Raw genomic sequence first — 25326 nt, 5'->3', positions numbered from 1 at the left:
CTTTCCTCCACAAATTTTATAAAACTGATTTTCTACTTGCTCATTTCCTATATAGTTCTCATCTCAATGTTTTACTACCTTCTGCCCCACCATTTCTTTTTTTATTAAAAAAAAATTTTTTTTTAGGCCTTATTTATTTTTGAGAGTGAGAGAGAGCGAGAGAAAGCAAGCAAGCATGAGTGGGGGAGGAGCAGAGAGAGAGGGAGACACGGAATCTGAAGCAGGCTCCGGGCTCTGAGCTGTCAGCACAGAGCCCAACGCAGGGCTTGAACCCACAAACTGTGAGATCATGACCTGAGCCGAAGTCGGACGCCTAACAGACTGAGCCACCCAGATGCACCTGCCCCACCATTTCAATGAAATTGTTCTTATGAGGGCAATAATATCCTCTAAAATGTCAAATGTAATAAAAATCTTTCATTGGTCATCTATTCCTCTGTAGTCTCATCCACTGTTGACACATCTCTTTGAAAATCTAGCCCCATACCCATGGGTTCTGGAACATTAGTACTTGTGATTTTCCTTTACCTCTCCACTTATCCTTAATCTCTAAAGAAGGCTTTTCTTTAGCCTCGACACATAGGAAACATTAAATAAGTCATCCAAGTACTCTGATCATATGCCTTCAATCTAAAGACAAAATAAAACTTGTAAACAAATTCTGAACTCTACTTAATAGGCTTACAATGGTCAAGTGGTAGTAGGATTACAGCAATTCTGAAACTAACTATCTTATGTATACTGGATAATTGAACCAATTAAGAAATAAACTGCTATTGTAAGAAGGCAGAGTTCTCATACTCACAAAAGGAAATATAGAAGGAGGCAAGGAAGAGGCTTATAATGGTAGAGTAGAATTAAAGGAATCATTAAGGGCGCCTGGGTGGCTCAGTCGGTTAAGCATCCAACTCTTGATTTCGGCTCAGGTCATGACCTCATGGTTCATGACTTCAAGCCCCACATCAGGCTCTGCACTGTTTGGGATTCTCTCCCTTTCTCTCCTCTCAAAATAAATAAATAAACTTAAAAAAAAAAGTCTGATTAAAAACCTGATTGAAAAACACACATTCTATTAGAATACCAAATAATGAAAGTAAAAAATCTGAAATGCTAGTTAAAATAACCAGCAATATACAACCATCAGTATAATAACTGATTCAGGTTAGAATCATCAATAAATACTGTAACTACTGAGTGAAGGTCTGCTAAGGAATAAGATCGTTAGCTAGTCTCAAAGGATCTACCCATAGATTGATCACTGTAAAGGGGAAAATGGTAACTTTAGAGGTGAAACCTGGCAGGGTTCTGAGTGATCCAAGTATACTTCCCCAATAAAGAGACAAATCACTATCACTGTGCCTTGAAACATGACACACTGAGGCCACAAAATCATTTATGTAGCGTTCCTGCCACTTAACCTAAATTTAATCATGAAGAAAATCAGGTTAAGTAGAAATTGAGAAACATCCTTAAAAAAAAATGGCCTCTTACTTTCAAAGGCCAGTAACATGAGAAACAAACAAACAAAAAGGCTGAGAAACTGTTTCAGATTCAATGAGACTAAAGAGGTATGATACTAGGTAAAAAAATTCAACATGACACTGAGGGAAAAATTACTATAAAGTACTATTTAAAATATGGTCCAAGGATTGACTGCTAGTTCTTAAACTCACACTTTGTTATCCATCAATGACAGGATAAGGAATTTATACGGGAAGGTAAAACAAATAACATTACTAAGGATATTGCTTAATCCAGCTGATTTTTCCTTATACAACCTCCTGGCAAAGGAACTGTACAGTGATTTACATTCCAGGGCACATTCTTTATTTACAAACCAGGACTTTGGAATACCGCTACTATAAAGGACATTTACCTGGGATTAACAGCTAAAATTTAAATATACACTGTACATTAGATAACTATACTGTGCCAATGTTAACTGGTATTTCTGTATTTGAAATTCTACTTTTGTAATTTAAGAGAATAACCTTGTTCTTAGCAGGTACATGTGAATCTAATACATTTAACCACACAGGATCTTCACTATTTTTCTTCACTATTTTTTATTTCAGAGTGAATTTCAGGAGAAAGGCATACTCATCATAGCTTACAATAAATTCATTTTAAGAGGAAATTCTCATCTTCTCATCAGCCATAGGCAGTACCGATCTCTCTCTCCTTGCAACATTTTCTTCACTTAGCTTCTGATCACACAATCTTTTGACCTTTCTCTTACCTCAACAACTATTCCTTCTTAGAACCTCTCCAGATTTCTTCCCATTTCTCTGTTCCTAAAATCCCAAGATCCCCTGACCTGAGTCTTTCAACCAAGAGATCTTCTTTTTTCCAGCTATATTAGTGTCCCCTGGTGATTTCATTTTATCATATGACTTTAAATATCAGATCTATATTCTCACAATTCTTAAATTTAGATGCTACCCAGCTCTCCCCCCAGAACTCAAATGTCACAAATCCAATTGCCTACTTAACGTCTCCTGCCTAGATGTCTAAGAGTCTTCTTGCCTTCAAAAGGAGCTCCCCCTATCACACTCAAAACTGTCTTCCATATCTCAGCTATTAGTAACAGTCCTTCCAGTTGCTTAGGCCAATCTCAGGGTCATGTTTGACTCCCTTTTCCCACCCAATATCAACAATAAAACCTCTCTGCTCTACCTTCAAAGTATATGTAGAATCTAACCCCTTCTAATCATCCCCACAAGTAGTAGCCCAGGCTAAGTGTCCATCATTTCTTGCCTGGGTTATAACAGTATCCATACTTCTACACTGCTCCCCTACAGCCTCAAAGACCTTTTTAAACAAGTGAGTGAGATAATTTTACTCCTCTTATCACTACACTCCATTAGCTTCCTACCTCATTCAGAATAAAAGCTAAATAGCCTATGGGCTTAATACCATTAAATCCCTCTTCTACCCTGCTGCTTACCTTGTGACATTATGTCTTTCACTCTCTATCATTTGTTTCCTTAGAAACATCGGGCATAATACCACTTCAGGGTCACTGAACAAGTTACTTTCAATGACCAGAATACTCCGCCCTTCCTTCCACCCTCATATCCAGATAGTTCACACTTTCTTACCCCCTTCAGGTCTTTACTCAAGCATTATCTTCTCAATAAAGCTTTTTTCCAACTGTGTTCTTTAGAAACCACACTCCTACCCCTGACCCTGAGCTCCATTATTTTCCTTCCCTTTTGGCCATAATATTATTTGGCATACTATATTGTTTGTTTGTTTATTGTCTTTCTACCTGACTATAATATAAGCTCCGTGCTACTCCACAGAATGTGCCCAAAAATGTTAAAATGATTTGACTCTGAGACTCAAGAAGAGATCATAAAGCAGTTATAGATGATCAAAGGTACATGTTAAAATAATTTCCCTATCTATGGAGGGCTAAAAAAAGTTATTTCCTCTCACTAACCTTTTTACTGAAAATGACTGTTATCCAGAAGCATACGCTGTGTGTGCATGCCCATACACATACACGGTACCTCTCTATAGCTCTAAGTCAGGGAAAAATAACAAAGATGCAATAGGGAAAAGGCAAAAAAAAAAAAACGAAGAAAAGAGAGAAGTCACCAAGGTAATTTTCAAATTAAACAATTTTTTCTTGAAAATCCTCTTACATAGACAAATATAACCAATCTATTGAGCTGCTTACACTATAATCACTGTGTCTTTGTTGAACTTTCTCTCTTGGACTGTACTGGAACAATTTGGAGACACGGCATCTTCACTATCAGAAGACAGATCAATATACTGTATTCCCCTTTGATTCTTGAAATAGGATATACCAGCTTTTCTTTCATTTTCTGTAGCTTCTGGAACACTAGAATCTTCTGTAAAGAAAAAAAGGAGAAAAGCATTTTGAGCAACTTGAAAATAAATGTGTTTTTGGTAATTATAATCATGTGCTAAAAATCTCTAACTCTGTTCACAGTTTCCATTCCAAAGCCAAAAATTCCTACCAGTTTTTATTTTTATTATTTTTTTAATGTTTCACTTATTTTATTTTGAAAGGGAGAGAAAAAGAGCATGAGCAGGGAGGGGCAGAGAGAGCGAGAGAGAAAGGGAGAAAGGGAATCCCCAAGTAAGCTCCGCGCTGTCAGTGCAGAGCCAGATGCAGGGCTCGTTCTCAGGAACTGAACCCTGAGGTCATGACCTGAGCTGAAATCAAGAGTCAGACGTTCAACCAACTGGGCCACCCATGGGTCCCCCTACGAGTTTTTAAAGAAAAAATTAATAGTCAACCAGGGCTGATGTTAAATGATTTCCCATTTCACAGGTTAATTTACTTTCAAGGCCCTAGTAAAAACTGCAAAAGAGAGGTTTGTGCTTTATAGTCTCATCTTTTTCTCTCTGTGCTTTTATTTCCTACTATCCAGTGTTCACCTAAATGACCACAGATGCTACAGCCTAAAAGACTTGGATTTCAATGTAATCAATCACTCCAAACCTCAGTGTCCTCACCTGTAGAGATGCTAATAATCACAGGGTTAATGTGAATATAAAATCAGAAAATATATATTCAGCATTTAGTTTTGTCATTGGCATATAGCTTGTATTCAATAAACACTACCTCTTACACAAATGTTGGTTGAATTATGGCCCCTCCAAAATTCTTAAGTTTAAGCTGCAAACCCCAATACCTCAGAATGTAACATATTTGGAGATAAGGTCTTCAGAGAGATTAAATTAAAATGAGGCTGTCTGGGTGGGCATCCTAATTCAGTATGACTGATATCTTACAAGAAGAGACAGACACAAAAGATGTATACATGAAGGGAAGGCCATGTGGGAACACAGTGCGAAGGTGGCCATTTGCAAGCCATGGCAAAAGTCCTCAAAAGAAACCAAACCCGCCAACGACCTTGATCCTGGGCTTACAGCCCCCAGATGTGTAACAAGATGAATGTGTGTTGGTTAAGCCACCTAATATGGTAATTTGTTATGGCACTTGTCACAAGCTAAAAAAAAGCTGGCATCCTTCCAAATAGGTGAGTAAAATATTTTACCAAGGTCTTTCCCCTTCAATACTTGAGTTCCAAAATTATTCTCTCTTCTCTCAGCAAAACCACGATTCTCCCTTACATATTTGAGAAGGAAAAGATCAGATTTAAGAAATTCATATTAAAGTAGTTAGTGTCTTGGTCTAGTGAATAGATTTTACAAAGCAATGGCCAGATGAATTTTTAGCTCAAAGGTATCAATTTAAAAAACAATCACTGCCATTAACTACTTTCTAGGTCAGTATCAAGTCCTCAAGTGATGCATAAACATTTTTAATCATCACAGTAATCTTGAGGGCACATACTATATCACCATTTTACAGATAAAGTAAGTATAGAGAAAACAATTTGTCCAAAGTCATAAAAGATAAGGAGCAAATCTGAAATCCATGCCTAAAGGTCCAAATCCTTGTACTCTTAATACTCAGGCCATCCCCAATACCTGTCACAAAATGGTAGTAATCATTGTAATGAAGCTCATAAGCCATATTTGTAAGTAACATTAACCAAGGCCTACATGACTACTATTCACCTGTAGGGCACTAAAACAAATTTCTTTTACGTAGCACAATGAAGTCCTATCAACACTACTGATAAACGAGTTACGTTGTTTCCAAAACAACAATTTTACAAATGTTGAGTGAAGAACCTGGATGAAGAACTCTGCACTGGAACAAATTACAGCTACGTTAACTGCCATAAACATGATGACACTTACAAATTCTGATAATTTTGTTAATAGTGATTATAGCCCAACTCCTATAGAATAAGTATAAGCATACTATGGACTCTGCTTTTACAAAGTGTTCCTGATATATTACAAATCATACATAAAATTAAAAACTAGATGTCTACTATATCAAAAATTTGACCTAAAGCTAAATATATTAAACAGTGCTTTCTTTTTTTTTTTAATTTTTTTTTAACTTTTTTTAATTTTATTTTTGAGACAGAGAGAGACAGAGCATGAACGGGGGAGGGTCAGAGAGAGGGAGACACAGAATCTGAAACAGGCTCCAGGCTCTGAGCTGTCAGCACAGAGCCCGAGGCGGGGCTCGAACCCACGGACCGCGAGATCATGACCTGAGCCGAAGTCGGCCGCTTAACCGACTGAGCCACCCAGGCGCCCAAACAGTGCTGTCTTTCAAAAGGCTAAGGCAAAATGATTTGGAATGTCTGTTTTTCAGTCTCTTTATTCAATATGAATAATAATCTTTTCAAAATTAGCTACTTAAATGCCTAAATGCCTGAGGGGGCAGGGCTAAACAAATCTATTCATGAGTATTAGGAGAACTAGAGTTTCTTGAACTTGATTACATATTCATCTTTGGTTTTCTCCCCTTATTTTACATTATAATATTATAATACAAAATATACAATGAAGATATATCAATTTTTAAAACTAATGCTTGGGGGTGCCTGGGTGGCTCTGTTGGTTAAGCATCCCACTCTTGACTGTGCCTCAGGTCACAATCTCACAGTTGTGGGATCAAGTCCTGTGTCGGGCTCCCCATTTGGCATGGAAGCAACTTGGGATTCTTTTTCTCCTGTCTCCCCCTCTCTCTGTCCCTCCCCTGTTCGAGCACGGTACGCATTCTCTCTCTCAAAATAAATAAACATTAAAAAAACAAACAAAACTAATGCTTAATATGCTTACTGATGCTTAACAAGAAAAAAAAATAAAGAAGTTTGGCTTACTCTCTATCACATATGCAATCACTTAGAGCTCTCAGTGGTTATGTAACATATATCATAAAAATATGCACATTATACTCTATGTATACAACATACATTGTGTAGGATATGTTATACATATACATATACCTATATATAAAAATATACATTAAACATGTACACTGCTTTGAACCAAGTGGCATGCCCACAGCCCAAATAGTAAGTGACTAACAGAAGAGGTAGTCTGAGGGGCGTCTGGGTGGCTCAGTCAGTTGGGCGTCCGACTTCAGTTCAGGTCATAATCTTGCGCATGGGTTTGAGCCTGTGTCAGGCTTTGTGCTGATGGCTCAAAGCCTGGAGCCTCCTTTGGATTCTGTGTCTCTTTCTCTCTCTGCCCCTTCCCTGCTCACGTTCTGTCTCTTTCTCTCTCTCAAAATAAATAAACATTAAAAAAAAAAAACTAAAAAACAAAAACAAAAACAAAAAAAGAAGAGGTAGTTTGATAATATAGAGGATAAGGGAAGGTTACAATACAACAGCATTTCTCAAACTGCAGAACCCCTTTTGCACTCTTAAAAACTGAGGACCCGAAAGAACTCTTGCTTATGCTAGTTACATCTAAGATACTACCATACTGGAAAGCGGAAACTGAGAAACTTTACTTATTAAACTGTTTACATAATAACAAATATTATTATGAAAACTATATCCCCTCATGCCACTCCTCTCCCCCAAATTTACTAAGAATGCCACTGTTTTACATTTCTAAAAATCTTTGGTTTAACATAAGACAGATTCTATCTGCTTCTGCAATTCATCTATCGTAGTTACTGTTTTTTTTAGGTTTATGAAGAAAATCATGCCTCACAGTTATATAGTTAGGAAGGGTATTTTCATAGCCTTTTTACAATACTGTGGATATTCCTTGATACTAAACCCAAATTTGACAAGTGGAAGTTTTTTAAAGGCCAGTTGCAATGTGGAATCTGAAACTATATGAATAAACTTCTGCATCTTATTACATTAAAACCCACTGGTCTATCTTGCACTTTAATGTGTTATTTTGTAACACTGTGCTGTGCATTGTAACACTGTGCATTGTAACACCAATGCATTGGTGATTTGAAAAATACTGGTTCACTTGCTGATTACTGTAGATGTTCCAAATGTTGACACATTTCATATTTTATCAAAAAATTAAATTCATTAATATCACCATTGATCTTCAAGTATCTGGAGACTGTCAAACTCACAGTTGTGGATATGCTAGCTTTCCAAAATCCGAACTTTCCTTTGAAAACTGGAATTTTAACACCAGCAATAAATGCTGCCAGTTGTTTTCCTTGGTGTCACTGTTCATCTCTGAGAAAATGTCTGAAATACCTAAGTCTGCTTAGCTACATTTTGTCATTCTTTTAAGTAAATATGGTATTCGGTGAAAAAATGGTAAGTTAAATTCACAACTGAAAGCAACTGTTCAAATGTTTTCCCTTGAGAAAGGGATTACTGTATACTTCAAGATGCAGCTAAGGCTGGTTCACATTTTGTTTTACAAAGTATTAAAAAGACACTCACTGTTGGGGCACCTGAGAGGCTCAGTTGCTCAGGTCTTGATCTCATGGTTAGCCTGCTTCAGAACCTCTCCCCCCTCTTTTTCTGCCCCTCCCGCACTCACGCTTGCACACTCTTTCTCAAAAATAAACATTAAAAACAAAAGACACCTATTGCTAAGCTGAGATTTACCAAAATTAACAGTTTTTACCGCTTTATCAAAAACATTTCTTTGGGGGGGGGGGAGGGGTAGAGAGAGAGGGAGACCCAGAACTCCAAGGGGGCTCCAGGCTTCATGCTGTCAGCACAGACCCAGATGCCGGGCTCGAACTCCTGAACCGTGAGCCAAAGTAGGATGCTTAACCAACTGAGCCACCCAGGTGCCCCTATCCAAAACATTAAGTGAAACTACCATTTAAAGAATTTTAAGAATACGGTAACTATTAGAACAGTTTGGAGTCTCGGCCTTGACTTATGCTAAGGCACCAGCAGTTTCACCTACCATTGCTTTAGTACCATCAGGGCAAATATCAACAGAGTAAAAAGGCAAGTAATATCTTATGGTCATGAAAGTAGCTTGCCCTTAGGGATCCTAAAGGTTCACATACCACAGTCTGAAAACAGGTGGGACAGAATAAGAGCTTGTTTATATAAAAATATCAACTTTCCAATATAGTCAATAATTTAGAATTAGAATAATAATGCTTAGATTTGTTTGAACTATTTCTGGAAGTAAGCAACAGCAAAAATAGCTAAGAGGGAATGGCCAAAACCTGATGCAATGATGCTGAGCCAAGGCAAACAAGCACTTTTAAACAGCAGCACAAAAGAGACGGGAAATTAAAGAATGGTAAAGCGTAGAAATAATTATAAAGGTATCAGCTACGATTAAAATCTGACATGTGCTGACTGTCTTCTGTGTAAAAGGCACTGTCCAGGAGGTAGGGACTAGTTAAGACAAAAAAGGGCAAGTTATCGTCCAACTTGCACCAAAGAAATGAATAATAGGAACTAAGTAGTCACGTACACAAGTAACTGTTATAAGATATAATTCATGCCATGACAGAATAAACAAAATGCTACAGGAACATGCAGGAAAACAGCCTACCCTTTCGTATAAAAACAATAAAAAAGCCTATCATGTTTTAGAGATAGAAGATGATTTTGGGCGCCTGGGTGGCTCAGTTGGTTAAGTGTTCAGCTTTTGATTTCGGCTTGGGTCATGATCTCACACTTCATGAGATCAAGCCCCAGATGAGCCCTACATCGGGCTCCATGCTGACAGGGCAGAGCCCGCTTGGGATTCTCTCTCTGCCCCTCCCCTGCTCTCTCTCTCTCAAAATAAACATTAAAAAAAAAAAAAAAAAAGATGATATTTTCTCATTACCAAAAGTTAATGGGAACCTCCATCATGAGAATATGCAAGAAGACTCCACGGTTCCAGGAAGTTTTTCCAAACTAAATTCCCGATTGGTGGTAGACAGAAAAGAAGGCAATCTTATATTCCAAATTTTTCCAGTTTGTACCCATTCTCATATCTAAGTCTACGATTAAAAAAAAAGAAGCATTTTGGGTGCCTCGGTGGCTCAGTTGGTTGGGCATTCAACTTTGGCTCGGGTCATGATTTCGCAGTTTGTGGGTTCAAGCCCCACGTTGGGCTGTGAGCTGTCAGCTCAGAGCCTGGAACCTGCTTCAGATTCTGCCCTCTCTCTCTCTGCCCTCTCTGCCCCTCCCCCGCTCATGCTCCATCTCTCTCAAAAATAAACATTAAAAAAAAAAAAGAAGAAGCATATAAGCCTGACACTAGTATGACCTTTCCAAATGGTCCAAGATCAAGGACCACTCAAAAACAAAAAATCACTACTAGGAGATTATGAGTTGACACTAAAGTAGTCCAAATTAATTTGATAATCCATATATAAAGTAGAATGAAAACACATAAACCTTTGTATCTATCCTGAAGACTTATAAAACTGTGCCATTTATGATACTCTAATTGTGTTGCTCTACATGGTTCAATTCTCTAACATGGCAACTAACTCTGAATACCAAGTAAAACACATCACTGATTTACCTTTTTAAAAGGTAACCAAAATAATAGTAAAATCTGGCAGTCTTAATTGGAATGTCATAGTAGAAAGAGAAATACCTTTACTATCTTCTAAAAGATAAACTATCTCTCTGATGAAAACTCTATAAAAAGACAAAGAATATACTGAATACAAGATTGAAGAATAGTTTCTAACACATCACTCTAAGATGACATGAGAAAGAAGCATCTCAGGTTTAAGCCAAATAAAAGATAAATATAAAAGATGTAAAGAAAAAGAAAGCCATGCTATTACTATTGGACAAAGCATGTGTTAAACTTGAGATACTTTTTAATAACAGAATTTACATCTACAATAGAAATATAACTGACATACATCGTAACTTCATATTAATAACAAGAGATAAACACTGCAAGATATATAAGGCAAAAAGTTAACAGAAACAAATATGAGGCTTTAACTGTCTAAGCTCTTAATAGCACAAAAATAATTAAGACATAGATTAGTGCTTTTCAAACACTTTTGACTGGGACCCACTGTAAGAGAGACATTTGAAAAGTTTTTCTTTTTTTTTAATGTTTATTTTTGAGAGAGAGAGAGAGAGAGAGAGAGAGAGAGGAGAGACAGAGCACAAGTTCGGGAGGGGCAGAGAGAGAGTGATACACAGAATCCGAAGCAGGCTCCAGGCTCTGAGCTGTCAGCACAGAGCCTGACATGGGGCTCTAACCCAAAAAACCGTGAGATCATGACCTGAGTTGAAGTCAGATGCTTAACCAACTGAGCCACCCAAGTGCCCCATTTTTAAATACATATAACTGAAATAAAAGTTTCAGAGGCTTTCTATTAAATGATACTTTGATAATTTTCTATTTATTCCACTCCATTAAAAAACAGTTGTATGTAATTAGTCAGGATCCAAGAAACTGACTTTATGATGCAATGTTTGTGTTCCACAGTTTGAAAAAAATATATAAATAAAATTCATCTATTATTTGGCACATAATTATCTATCACTTAGATTATGTCATCTTGTCAAGAAATCTTACAACTTTTATAGAAAGTAATGGCAAACTAGGCCCCAAAGAAAATTTCAGTAAATTAGCTAAAGTAGAAATACTGTAGACCATATGCTCTGGTCATAAAATAATAGAATTAGAAATAAATGTTAATAAAAATACTGAAGCAAAACTTCACCTACTTAGAAATTTAAAAAAGAAAAAAAGCCACAGAAACCACTTCTTTGGACTTTCAGGTCAAAGAAGAAGAAAAAACAAAACAAAACAAAAAAACACTTCAAAATCTATGACCTACCGTATACATACCTTAAAACCACAGAATTAAGATAATGTTGTAAACAAATATAGAATTAGAGAAATTGATTAATGGCCTGTTAAAATACAAATATACATGGGAATTTAGACTATAATGATGTTTCATATATAAGAAGAAAGGTTTATCAATAAGCTGTTCTGGGACAACAAACTAGTAAATGACAAATAATGAGCAAAGGAGAAAACAGTATCACCCATTCTTTGGTCCTGATAACAAAATAAATTCCAGATGAGATTTAAGATCAAAATAAAAATCAACACAAAACCCAACTCAGCAGTTTGTCTATCAACGCAGAACCTGATTCAAATTCATTAGTTTGGCTATCAAAACAAAACAACACAAGAAAGAAACAAGTACTAGCAAGGATGTGGAGAGACTAGAACCCTTGTGAACTGCTGACAGAAAAGTAAAATGGTGCAAGCATTATTGGAAAACATGTGATGGCTTCTTATATGATCTATCAATTCCATTTCTGGGTATATACCCTAAAGAACTGAAAGCAGAGTCCCTAAGAGATAGTTACACACCCATTTCACAGAAGCATTAGTCACAATAATCTAAAGGTAAAAGCAACCCAAGTGTCCATCCACAAATGAATGGATAAACAAAATGTAGTATATACACACAATAGGGTATTTTTCAGCCTCGAAAAGGAAATTCTGATACATGCTACAACATAGGTGAACCTTAATGACATTATGCAAAAGGAAATCAGCCACTCACAAAAAGACAAATCCTGTATAATTCCACTTTTATGAGGTATCTAGAGAAGTCAAATTCAGAGACAGAAAGTACAAGGGGGGCTGCCACAAGCTGGGGATAGGAGGGAAGTGTTTAATGGGAGGGAAGAGTTTAATGGGAAAAAGTTTCATTTCTGCAAGATGAAGAATTCTGAAGTTTAATTGGACAATAATGTGAACATACCTAACACTCCCGCAATATGTATTCTTAATAGCAAAAATGGTAAATTTTATGTTTATTTTAGTACAATTAAAAATAAAAACACAGCTGTGCTGTATATATTATACATGTATATATATATAATAATATATTATTACAATAAAGGAATGCCTGTCTGATCAGGACTTATGCTCTAGATGCCATCAAAGAAATGAACAAATTGACCACATGAAAATGTAAAATTTCTCTATGGCAAACAACAAACAAGGAATCAAAAGAACAAAAGATTTTAAATTGTTTATCAGAAAAAGAGAAAAAGGAACACAGAAAAAGTCCACATGGCTAATATATTAATGAAAACATACTTAACCTTAACATTAAGAATAAAAATAAAGCAATTTCATTGCCTATTAAACATTAAAAAGGTGTGCAATATTTTGGCTTAGTATGAAAAAATAGACCTCTAAAAACCAAACTGTAGTCTGGTGCAAACTGGTAAAGCTTTGTAGGGTACCTTGGTGATTACTAAAATATTACTAATATTCACTCTAATCTGACAATTCCATTTCCAAAAATTTTTCTACAGATTATACACAAGCTAAAATATCTGTGTAAAAGGATGGTCACTATAACATTCTTTTGATCACACACACACACACACAAAAATAAAGAAAAAACCCAACCAACCAATGTCCATTAATAGGAAACTACATGAACTATAATACATCTATATAAGACATTCTGTAGTCATTAAAAAAAATTAAGGTATAGCATATAATATACACTATACATATAGTAAAAACAAGAACCTGGAATATATACAGGCAGAAAAAAATGTGAAAGAATAAACACCAAAACTAAGGGATTATAGAAGCTTCTTGTTACACAATATTGCATCTTTTTAAAATATACTTTATTTTGAAGGAAACAATAGCTAAGCATAGAATAAAATGGTAGAGAAAGGAAAGACAGATGAAAGCATACACTTAAAATGTACTTAAGATTTTTACTTAAGTATGAGTACTCATTGTACTTTCTTCTATCAGAACAATTCAGCACTAAGCCTTCTACAAAGTACTGCTTTTCAACACTTGCACACATTAAGAAACCAGAGCGACTATCCAAAGATATAGAGATGATTCACATTTTGGTGACACACACCTAAAAACCTTAGTATCACCTGGTTACAAAATCATGATGCTAAAATGATACACTCAGCTCCATTATTCAAAGGATCATACCTGTTTTACCATTTGCAGAGACTTCAGAGAACTTCTAAGCAAAGGAAGTGAAGTTAAAAAATGCTGATGTCTTGCAGCGCCTGGGTGGCTCAGCCAGTTAAGCATCTGACTCTTGGCTTTGACTCAGGTCATGATCTCACCATTTGTGAGATGGAGCCCTGTGTCTGGCTCTGTGCTGACAGCACACAGCCTGCTTGGGATTCTCTCTCTCTCTCTCTCTCTCTCTCTCTGGCCCTCCCCTGCTCACTTGCTCTCTCTTTCTCTCTCAAAATAAATAAATAAACATATAAAAAAAAATAACTTAAAAACAATTTTTTTAATGCTGATGTCTTACCCAAGGTCATACAACCTGTATGACACAGCAGTGCTCTCTGGAAATCTTTCTAATTAACGGGAATAATTTTAAATTTTTCTATTAAAAAGTTACTTTCAACATGACAACCACAGTGAAATGGCAATTATTTTAGGACGCTGAATCTATTTCACTAAGTAATTAATCAAGCTTATACTAAAACGTTCCTCCATTCCAACCTCAAAATAATTGATTAACCCATTTATTTTTACTTTATCACTTTTTCTCCCCAGATAAAATGTGTCTCTATTTCTGTGTGACATTAAACAGTCTAGCTGTGCTCCTGTTCCTATCCCTAGATTCCTGCCTTCAGATACCACCCATCCCTTCATCCTTTCCCTCTCCACTAGCTTCTTCCCCTTGGCCAACAAGTATCTCAGTCCAACAATCCTGAAACATCTTTTGACACTGCCTTCCTGTCAAGTTGTTTCTCTCCCTTCTTGAAAGACTAATCTTCACTTCCTTACCTTTCTACTGAAAGGGTTAAAGGTCTGTAAAAGGTTAACCGCAACGTTTAATTTCCAAGGAAAGTGGTCTCTATCAGTTCCCATCCAATTTGACTTTACAGTATTTGATACTGTTCACTATACACAAAACTGGAAACTCACCTTTCTTTAGCTTTCAAGGTACTATCATTTTCTATGACTACTCTAGTTATCCTTTATACCTCCACTGGTTTCCCTTCATCTGTCCATCATTAAATGTTTTTTACTATACAGTGTGCTTGGGGACATTTTTTAAATACTATAATGATGACCCCCAAAGTTGATTTCTCAGGTTCCAACCATCCCTGAGCTACAAACTCTAATGTTCAACTCTCTACTAGGTCTCGCTTCTAAAATAGGAGAGCTGAGGGGCGCCTGGGTGGCTCAGTCGGTCAGGCGTCCAACTTCAGCTCAGGTCATGATCTCGCGGTTCGTGGGTTCGGGCCCCGCATCAGGCTCTCTGCTGACAGCTTGGAGCCTGAAGCCTGCTTTGGATTCTCTGTCTCCCTCTCTCTGTACTCCTCCCCCACTCACACCTGTCTCTCTCTCAAAAATAAACATTAAAAAAAATAAAATAGGAGAACTGAAACTTAACATGTTTTAGTATCTTTCTCCTAAATACACTAATTCAGCAGACTGTGCCAATCACCCAGCTGTTTAAGCAAGAAATATCTGATCTGAGTTATCTTTAAACTCTCCACATTTATTTAAACAATTTTTAATGTTTATTTATTTAAGACAGAGAGAGAATCCCAAGCAGGCTCTGCACTGTCAGTGCAGAGCCCAACGTGGGGCTCAAACTCATGGACCATAAGATCATGACCTTAACCATTATCAAGAATCTGACGCTTAACTGACTGAGCCACCCAGGTGCCCCTAAACTCTCCATTTACTTGATCACCAAATACCATCAAATACTGAAATATAAAATTTCCCTAAAATGCCTCCTCTGTCCTACTATCATTTTCCCATATTTAGACTTCAATTAATTCAACAGCTTTATCAATGGTCTTCTCATACCAAAATGCTCTATAGTGTATACTAAAAAAAGTCCATCCTTCCTGGCACAGCATAAAAAGGCCCCTCACAACCTAGCAGTTTACATTTCTGTCTTTTCAGCTTCATCCATACAGCCCTAAACCTCCTCTTCCACAGATAACACAACCCTCCTATTCCCATAGACATACCACACCTCAAAGCAATATATATTTTCACCTCTTGTTCACCAAATAAGCCCTGATTCATTGTTTAGGGTCCAAAGTAATCTCTCTGTGACTCTTCCTGATCCTGCCCAGGAAGAATAGATGAGCATTTTTGAACTGGATTGCAATCCTACACTATTTAACATCTTCCCCTGTGAGTTATTACGTTATACCATTTTAACTATGTATGTATACATGTCCTTTTCTCCTTGTGCTCCTTGAGGATCAAGCTTTGCTCATATTTTTATTCTTAAGCTCTTTCCTCTCTCATCTGCCATCATTTTATTCCCTTGAAACCCACTGTGGTCTCAAAAAGGTCAAAGAAAAAGAGAGAAATAATGTGTAAGCAATAATCATTAATAACTCTGGATACAATAAAAGCAAAATAAACCTGGGAGGGAGAGGTGCCCACAAGTTAAGTGTATGTCATCTCATATCCAAAAGCTGGATTGGATCAAGGGAGCCTGTCCTATATCAAAAGCAGTTTCAAGTGACCATGGCTGAAGAATGCCTGACAGCTATGGGACTGTTTCAAGATTATAAACAGGAGGAAGGATATTTTCAAATATTTGTACAATTACTAGTATCACCCCACTTATTCAATACTACTTCCTTCAACACATATTTATTAAGAGCCTACTATACAGCAGTCATTGCTCTGAACAATGGTGAACAAGTAAATAGACAAACTCTCTGCTCGCATGGATATCTTCTAATAAGGGAGACACAAATATATAGTCCATGTTAGGCAGTAATAAATACTATATAGAAAAATACAGTAAATACAGCTGGGGGGGAGGGGCTGGAGTTGCTACTTCAAAGACTGTGATGGGGAAGGCCTTCTAAAGGCAGTAAATATATCACTAAGCCCAAAGTCATATGCAAATATCAGCAGGAAGGGTCTTGGAGGCAGAAGAAAGAGCAAATGGGAAGAAGGAAAGATTGTGCTGTGCCTGCCATATTTTTAAAAAGGTATGGCTGGGGGCGCCTGAGTGGCTCAGTCGGTTAAGCGTCTGACTTGGGCTCGGGTCATGATCTCATGATCTCATGATCTCACGGTTCGTGAGTTCGAGCCCTACATCGGGCTCTGGGCTGACAGCTCAGAGCCTGGAGCCTGGAGCCTGCTTCAGATTCTGTTCTCCCTCTGTCTGGCCCTCCGCTGCTTGCACTCTGTCTCTCGCATTGTCTCGAGAATAAACATTAAAAAAATAAATAAAATAAAAAAATAAAAAAGGTGTGGCTGTGACACAGTAACTCAGTGGTAGGAAATAAGATCTTAAGATTGGTAAAATTAAGAGTTAGCTGAAAGAGTCATTACAGGTAATTTTTACAATTCCCATCCTATTTATGAAATTAGATGATTTATGGGAATGCAAGCTGGTGCAGCCACTCTGGAAAACAGTATAGAGGGTCCTCAAAAAACTAAAAGTTGAACTACCCTACGACCCACCAATTGCACTACTAGGTATTTATCCAAGGGATACAGGTATGCTGTTTTGAAGAGGCACATTCACCCCAATGTTTACAGCAGCACTATCAACAATAGCCAAAGAATGGAAAGAGCCCAAACGTCCATCGATGGATGAATGGATAAAGAAGATGTGGCGTGTGTGTGTGTGTATACATGCATACATACATACATAATGGAGTATTACTCAGCAATCAAAAAGAATGAAATCTTGCCATTTCCAACTACGTGGATGGAAATGGAGGGTATTATGCTAAGTGAAATTAGTCAGAGAAAGACAAATATCATATGACCTCACTCATATGAAGACTTAAAGAGACAAAACAGATGAACATAACGGAAGGGAAATAAAAAATAATATAAAGACAGGGAGGGGGACAAAACATAAGAGACTCATAAATATGGAGAACAAACAGAAGGTTACAGGAGGGGGATGGGCTAAATGGGTAAGGGACACTACTTACTACTCCTGAAATCATTGTTGCACTCACTATATGCTAACTAATTCAGATGTAAATTAAAAAAGTAGAATTAAAAATTTTTAAAAAATTAGATGATTTAGACCTGATTTAGACCCTAATGCTCCATTGTAAATAAGCAAATATAGCATTTATCACACAATAGTAGAATAAAAAGTTATCATACGGTGATAAAGGAAGTAAGGTCAAAATCCACATCCCAACCAATGAGTCCCTAATCTCCATTATCTAGTTAGGATTCTAAACGAACTTCGGTACCTTGTCCTCTACTGGAGCCCAAACTCCAACACTCGGTCAGCATTCCCCACCCCATGCTAAGTTGCCTCAGGTCTTGTCCGACATGCTACATTGGGGGCAGGACATTTAATTATTATTTGAATTTTTAAAGGCATGCCCAATGGCTGAGGATGCGTCCCTTATACCTATTCTGATGTACAAAACTACCATTTTTTTCAATAACCTAAACTAAAATTATTGTTTTATCTCATTCCTCCTCCAGATTTGGTTGTAAAACTTTGCCCTTTCTTTCTTTGAAATATTTCGTATCTGTTCCTTCTCCCTTTCTATCATAATCAAGTTTAGATTAAAAGAGCTTCCTAAATGAATTCTCTCCCTTCAAAAAATGTACAGTACTCATGACTGCTAGACTGATTTTTCTTGACAAAACAACTTTCTTTCATCATTTTACGCTTCTATCTGAGAGGGCTTTAATGGATCCCTAATAACTACAATGTAAAACTGAAACCTAACCTTTGTTTTTAAGATTCTTCCAAATTCACAGTACCACCTACAGTCATCTTTTCTTACCATTCTCAGAACAAACTTAATTTTTATATTTCCCAATGTCATGAAGACTACCCATGTGATTTGTAAAGGCAATCTCAGTTTGTAGGAAAAGTGTACACATAAGGGAAAAAAAATCCCAATAAAGGCGAATAAAATCTCCTTAAACAGAAAAAAAAAAGACCAGCATCTTCTGATTGGAAGAGACAATTAATTTCACATTAATATTGATAAAACATTCCACCGAACTCCAGTTTACAAAGTGATTTTTATTCTATAGATGAAAAAATTGTTAATCTCAAATTGTAAGTAATTTGTCCAATGTCTAATTTAACTAAAATGAAGCAGCCGAGACTTCTAAGGATTCAAAATCCCATGCCTACACATTGGCCTTCCCAGCCCTCTCTAACTACATAGGAAACAGACTAATACATGTGTTGTTAAAATATTAAAGTACCTGGGTGTTTACATATTAACTAGAGCATGTTATGCAGAGTAGATATCTATTGAAAGAATGGACACAAGGACATCACTCCTGGGCTTCCGTGGTTCCCCCACAGAATTTGGACAAATTCAGAACCTTTCATACAAACGAAGCTTTTCAAAATGTGACTCCTCATCACCACATAATTCAACCTACCAAATCATTCCACCATGTTCCAATTATACCCAATATTCTGAGGTGTGATTCAAATGATAACTTGTAGAGAGTCTGCCATCACTGTTAAACAGAAGACTAGCAAACAAAATAAGATACCAACATTACAACATATGTATTACCAATCTTGTCAGGGCCACATCAACATAAAAGATGCTAGGGAAATACTGAGTTTTGCATTAAAAAAGGAATTACTAAAATAAACATTAAAATAAAACTTCTAATATTCCTTTCACCCTTCAAAAGAAACTGCATAATGCAAACAATTAAAAGTTTATGCTCAGTAATTAGATTGCTTGGATTTGAGTTCCAGTGCTATCAACTTCCTAACAATTTAACTTCTCTGGGTCTCATTTCAACAAAATGTGGATAAAATCTTGCAGGACTGCTGTGCAAATTAAATGAGACTGCGTACTACTCAGTATTATGCCTAAAACGTAAGATGAGTTCAAATATATTCTAATTGTTAATTGTTCAAAGAACATGGATTAAAATGGAAATGCTAATTTTTGGCTTCCTCTCAAATCGTGTTATTGTCTGTGACAACCAGCTTAAGAAGTTAAAAATGGTTCATTCACCTTGAACAATACCAATTATTCATTTGCACCCTGGGGAATCTCCAGAAGTCCAGTGGTAGCAAAATCTGAATGAGATCTGCTCTTCATTTGTTCAGAGGTGGTCTTCACGCACCTTGAGTAAAGTCTGGTTCATACTAAGTGAGCAATTATTTTTTGGAAAATACCGGAATTAATATAAACGCCTGGCCAAATAGCAGACTCAGTCTACATCATAGGACTGAATCACCTAGTTTCTCTTCCAGCAGCAACTATTCTGACCTAAGGATGACCTAAATTCAGATATCAACTTCCATCACTGGGCCACATTCCAAGAACTCATATAAAACTGAAGAAGCTATGGATGCTCAGTTGATGGTACAATGGTGCCTATGGCAGCCCCAAAGCCGTATTTAAAAGCGCAAGGTGGAGAACAATGTATTAGTACATACAACATCAAGAATAAATATTAGAATCTCTTCTGCTTTTCATCTTCTAAATACCTCTTGATGCTACATCAATTTGCAACATTGTAACTCACCTGTTTTTTCAGTTATATCTGAATCAGGTGTGCCTGCCCTGCTAACCTCCCCTTCAGCATTCTCCTCTTCAGCACTAAGAGAAATTGGTGAAGAAGGGCCAGGCTGGGAGGGTTGGGGGGTTGCTTCGGGCACTTCCTCAATCTTACTCCTTTTCTCAAAGCGAAAACGGTCCAAGTTGAAAAGGTTCATATTGGCAGAAACCACCACCACCCTGTGGAATTAAGAGCTTTAAATGAACTATCTGCAGGAAAAAAATAAAAAGAGAAAAAGAGGCCATGAAAACAATATAAAATATACAAAGCCTTAGCAGTTCATTCCCAAGGCAATTAAGAGCACACAAACATGCCAGTGGCACAGGATGACTATTATGGCTGCGCCTCATTGTTAGGCCACAATGATCAGAAGGTGAATAGGGATATCTTTTTAAAATTTTCCATTTCTGTCTCTACTCCCCTTCTTCACCCCCCTCCCCGCCCCGCCTTCCTCAAACCACACGCTGACCCTCGTGCAACCTCCTCTTACCCCAGCACGCGCAGGCACGTTCCCCACTCTAACCCGCCTGCGGGCCGCGCCCCCGCCCACAGTGAGAGGCTCCCTGCACTACGGTGCTCCCTGCCTCGAGAAAGGACGTGCCAGGGCCCGCGCCTCGATACTGCGGGGACACAAAGGGGCCAAAGAAGGGGAGCGGCGGAGGCCGTGCTGGCGGGCACCCGCCCGGAAGTTGACGCGGCGCGATCCCAGCTGAGAGGAAGCTGATAGGATCAAGAAAACACAGGGAGGGTTCAGAGGTGGACAGTGTGCTGCAGCATCTCTTTTAATGATCACCCAATCGCCCTCTTTCTTTCTTTAGTACTTACAGTCTTGCAGGCTCGATGCGATGTAACAAAGGTTGAAAGAAAAAATAATTCCTGGCGTGGGGCGACGGTAGCCGGGCCGGGACCTTCCAAAACAGCACGGAGAGACCAAAGGAGCGCGCGGTGATGACGCAACACGCAGCTTAGGCTTTTTTTTCTTCCCCAGCGACGCGCGAGCGGAAGATGTCTAGGCGCGCGCTGTTGCCATGGTAATTCGTACCCGCCTCTACGCTTGTGAGCTCGTTTATGGCCTCTTTCTCCAGGTTAGCTAGAGAGTTATTAAATGAAACAGTAATAAATTGCGCAATGGCAATAAGTAACATAATAATAATATAGTATTTTATATATTATGTATAATGTGTTGTATAATTTATACATAGTAGTATCATGTTGATATTGTGCTAGATATTTCACGTGAATAATCAACCCTTACATGAATCCTTTTTTTTTTTTATACAAAAAAAGGAAACTGAGGCCTGCAGACGTTAAATAATAAGTAAAAAGCTGGGTATGTTGAACTTCAGAGCATATGAACTGCCTCCCCACTGTTCGCTGGATTGTTCTTAGAGTGGAATATGACCGTTCATGTATGTTGACCGAAATATTACCTTTAGAATATTTACTCTTTTTGTTCTAGCATTTGGCTAAACAGGCAGTTTCCTGTGTTTTAATTTGATCCTCTGGTTGGCATTTCTCTTAAAGAGAAATTACTACAAAACATTCTGCCAAATACACTGGCCATTGTAATCCTAAATTGGCATTCTACTTTATAAATCAGTGTTTTGAATTGTATAATTATAACATGAACCCACAGGTTTATCAAATGCGGGCACACTTATAAAATCAACTGTCTTGACCCATAAAATTCAGAATCAAAGCCTGAACAATTAAGATTTCATTATACCTATTTTTGATATGCCATGAAATGCACCAACTTAGTGCATGCATGGTAACTGATGTGATCAAGGGATATAACAACTTATACATAGTAAATGATTTTTGGTGCTAAGGAATATTTGCTGTAAGATCTACTCTCAGCAACTTCCAAATATGCAATAAAGTATTATTAACCATAGTCACCATTCAGTACATGTAATTTTAAAAAAGAATATTTGCTTTATATTCAGATAGATCTAACATTGAAAATGGATTCCACTAGCTGAATGACTTTAGGCAAATAATATATCACTTCTCTAACCCTTAGTTTCCTAATCCTATATATGTGATTGATGATTCTGTTGATTTCTTAAGGCAATTTTCTACAGCACCCCTTGACATTTGTACAACTGGAGCAAGAGTGAAAATTGAGACCCACACATCATATGTCTAAATATTTAAACATAAATACAGTTAGCAAAATGTAAAAATAAAATACATCCTATTGCCCTATTTTGAAAATAACCTGGAAAGCCGGATTGAATTTAGAATTTCTGTTTTGGACAGCATGTGGATGATTCAAGAATTGGTTGGCATATATATCCTGCCTTCCCTGTATCATGTCCTCCCATTCATTTTGATACCATTAGGAGCCTGGTGCTCATGCATATGGACACCCAGCTCAAATGCCCAGCTATAACTCCATCTAGTGTTGCCATATTTGTTTAAAAAAATAAAGGCTTTTTTGTTAAATTTGAATTTTAGATAAACAATACTTTTTAGTAAAAGTATGCCCCATTAAATATTTGGAACTTGCTTGTTCTAAAAACTTATTTGTTGTTTGTTTGAAATTCAAATTTAACAAGATATCCTGTATTTTCTTTGGCAAACCTATTCCTGCCCTACTGCTTCATCACCTTTTGGGCCTAGAAGCCTTTTTGCTTCATGTTGGATCTAAGAATATAGATACTGGAAGTATCTGTTGGCCCTCAGCAGGAAAGACCTGGGTAAAAGTCACTGCTAGCCTTCTTGGAGCTGTGTAAGCAGAGACCTCAGGGACCACCTACTCAAAAGCATTCTCTAAAATTGAAGGCATAGGTTTTGGTCCCACTGATTCCTTGCTCTTTGGGGTTGGGCATAGCAGGAAAAGAGCCAGAATTGAGTTCTGTAAAGCAGTAGGTCCAGTAGAGGGACCCCTCTTGCCCAATTCTTTTTTTTTTTTTAATTTTTTAACATTTATTTATTTTTGAGAGAATGTGAGTGGAGGAGGGGCAGAGAGAGAGGCAGACAGAATCTGAAGCAGGCTTCAGGGTCTGAGCTGTCATCATAGAGCCTGATGCTGGGCTCTACCTGTGAACTATGAGATCGTGACTTGAGCTGAAGTTGGATGCTTAACTGACTGAGCCACCCAGGCCTCCCACTCTTGCCCAGTTCTAAGGGTGGGATTGTTCTATAGCATTCACTGACCTGGGAGACTTGGGATTATCCATGATAGGGATTTTGCTTGATTGTGGATTAAAAGGTTAAGGGAATATATAACAAATAACACAGACTGGATGGCCTCTACAACAGAATTTTTTTTTTTTTCTCAAAAGCTCTGAAGGCTGAAGTCTGGTATCAAGATGTTGGCAGGATTGGCTTCTTCTGCTTTATCCCTCTTTCTTTGGGCATCTTTCCCCTGTGTCTTTAAATGGTCTCCCCTCTGTGCTTGTGACTAATTTTCATCATTTAATTAAATGACCACATTTAATTAATGTGTAGTCACATTCTGAGATAACGGGAATTAGGACTTCAACATATAAATTTGGAGGGGGTATAATTCAGCCCATAACAGGAGGCAAAAGAGTGGAAGGACTGCTATATGAACCTAAAATCTTCTAAAATTATAGCAGTAATTGGGGCTAAAAACCAGTCCTCTGACTTTTCTTCCTTATGACCCTTAATATGGTCATTCTCCAAAATTCAGTCCTTGGTGTCCTGCTTGTCTCACTCTACTCTTTCCCAGAGTGGGCTGATTATAGTGGTAACTAAATATATTTGTCAAATCTTACTCAACTATATACTTAAAAAAATTTAATCTTGGGGTACCTGGGTGGCTCAGTCGGTTAAGCATCCAACTTCAGCTTAGGTCATGATCTCACAGTTTGTAGGTTCAAGCCCTATGTCGGGCTCTGTGCTGATGGCTAAAGCCTGGAGCCTGCTTTGGATTCTATGTCTCCCTCTCTCTCTGCACCCCCGCCCCCCACATTCTGTCTGTCTGTCTCTCTCTCAAAAGTAAATACACATTAAAAAAATTTTTTTAAGGCTTAATCTTATTGTTTATAAGTTGTAACTCAATAAACTTAACACATTTTGTAAAAAGTGACTATCAACATTTAATTATTGATATGGAAGAAAATTTGAAAACCACCTTTCCCCCTAGAATGAAGAGGGAAAAGACAAAGAAGTGAAATCAATGAAATTTAAAGAAATAATAAACATAGGATCAGAGTACTGAGAAGCAAACTTTGATTAATTATGACCTGAGCTGAAACCAAGACTCAGATGCTCAACTGACTGAGCCACCCAGGTGCCTCCCCCAACCCCCCTTTTTTTTTTCCAGAAAAGACAGTGTACAAAAGGGCAAAAAAAAGTCAGAACTTGTTCAATAAACTAAATGCCAGAAATTAATGATGACACAACTACAAAGATGGGGAGGCAAAATATTGTGGCTCAGTAATTGTTTAGATTATCTATATGCTGTTCATTGATCGATAAAAAAAATTCAAACTTTTAATTCCTTGAAAATATATCTTCCTTAAGCTGTTCCTAAAGACATAAATCCAGCTGACAGGGTCAAAAATGAGAATTTCAAGAAAGCAGAATTTATGGTATAAAAGTATTCTGTTGAGACTAAACACAGGTAGGACTTAATAATTGTAAGTAGGGTATATTTGTCAACATTTTGTTGCATAACAACCACAAAATTTGAATTGCATAACTCATTAATCTTGATTGGCTAGTATGGTTCAAGTTCAGGCTACAATGCCTGTCTGCACATAGTACTTGTTCAATAAATATGTGTTGAGTGAATGAATGATATTAGTAACTATATAAAATGCCTTAAGCATACAGATAACCACAAAGAAATGTTAAAATAAGCTGAGTATCTTTTTTTTTTTTTTTTATTTAAAATTTTTTTTTTTCAACGTTTATTTATTTTTGGGACAGAGAGAGACAGAGCATGAACGGGGGAGGGGCAGAGAGAGAGGGAGACACAGAATCGGAAACAGGCTCCAGGCTCTGAGCCAT

General features: G+C 37.4%; 1 protein-coding gene across 5 annotated transcripts in view; it reads right to left on the bottom strand.

Moving 5' to 3' along the window:
• The window catches only part of SMARCAD1 (SWI/SNF-related, matrix-associated actin-dependent regulator of chromatin, subfamily a, containing DEAD/H box 1), a 78817-nt gene extending 57568 nt beyond the window's left edge, over window positions 1-21249 (bottom strand). For 2 of the 5 annotated variants that reach the window (XM_047091328.1, XM_047091330.1), the window contains exons 1-3: window positions 21163-21249; window positions 20305-20546; window positions 3686-3863 (exon numbers count right to left, since the gene is read on the bottom strand). In XM_047091328.1, the coding sequence (XP_046947284.1) occupies window positions 3686-3863; window positions 20305-20494 (368 nt within the window). In that variant the 5' untranslated portion in view covers window positions 20495-20546; window positions 21163-21249. Of the gene's footprint in view, window positions 1-3685; window positions 3864-20304; window positions 20547-20827; window positions 20954-21162 lie in introns of those variants that run through there. The other 3 variants (XM_047091331.1, XM_047091332.1, XM_047091329.1) reach the window with 2 other exon arrangements.
• Between the last annotated feature and the right edge of the window lie 4077 nt (window positions 21250-25326).

Source organism: Lynx rufus, unplaced genomic scaffold (assembly GCF_022079265.1).
Source record: "Lynx rufus isolate CCGP_SWC_20201006 ecotype Redwood Valley unplaced genomic scaffold, mLynRuf1.p SCAF_3, whole genome shotgun sequence".
Lineage (NCBI taxonomy): Eukaryota > Metazoa > Chordata > Mammalia > Carnivora > Felidae > Lynx > Lynx rufus.
The sequence above is the reverse complement of the archived record's forward strand: the minus strand, read 5'-3'. Positions and strand labels throughout refer to the sequence as shown.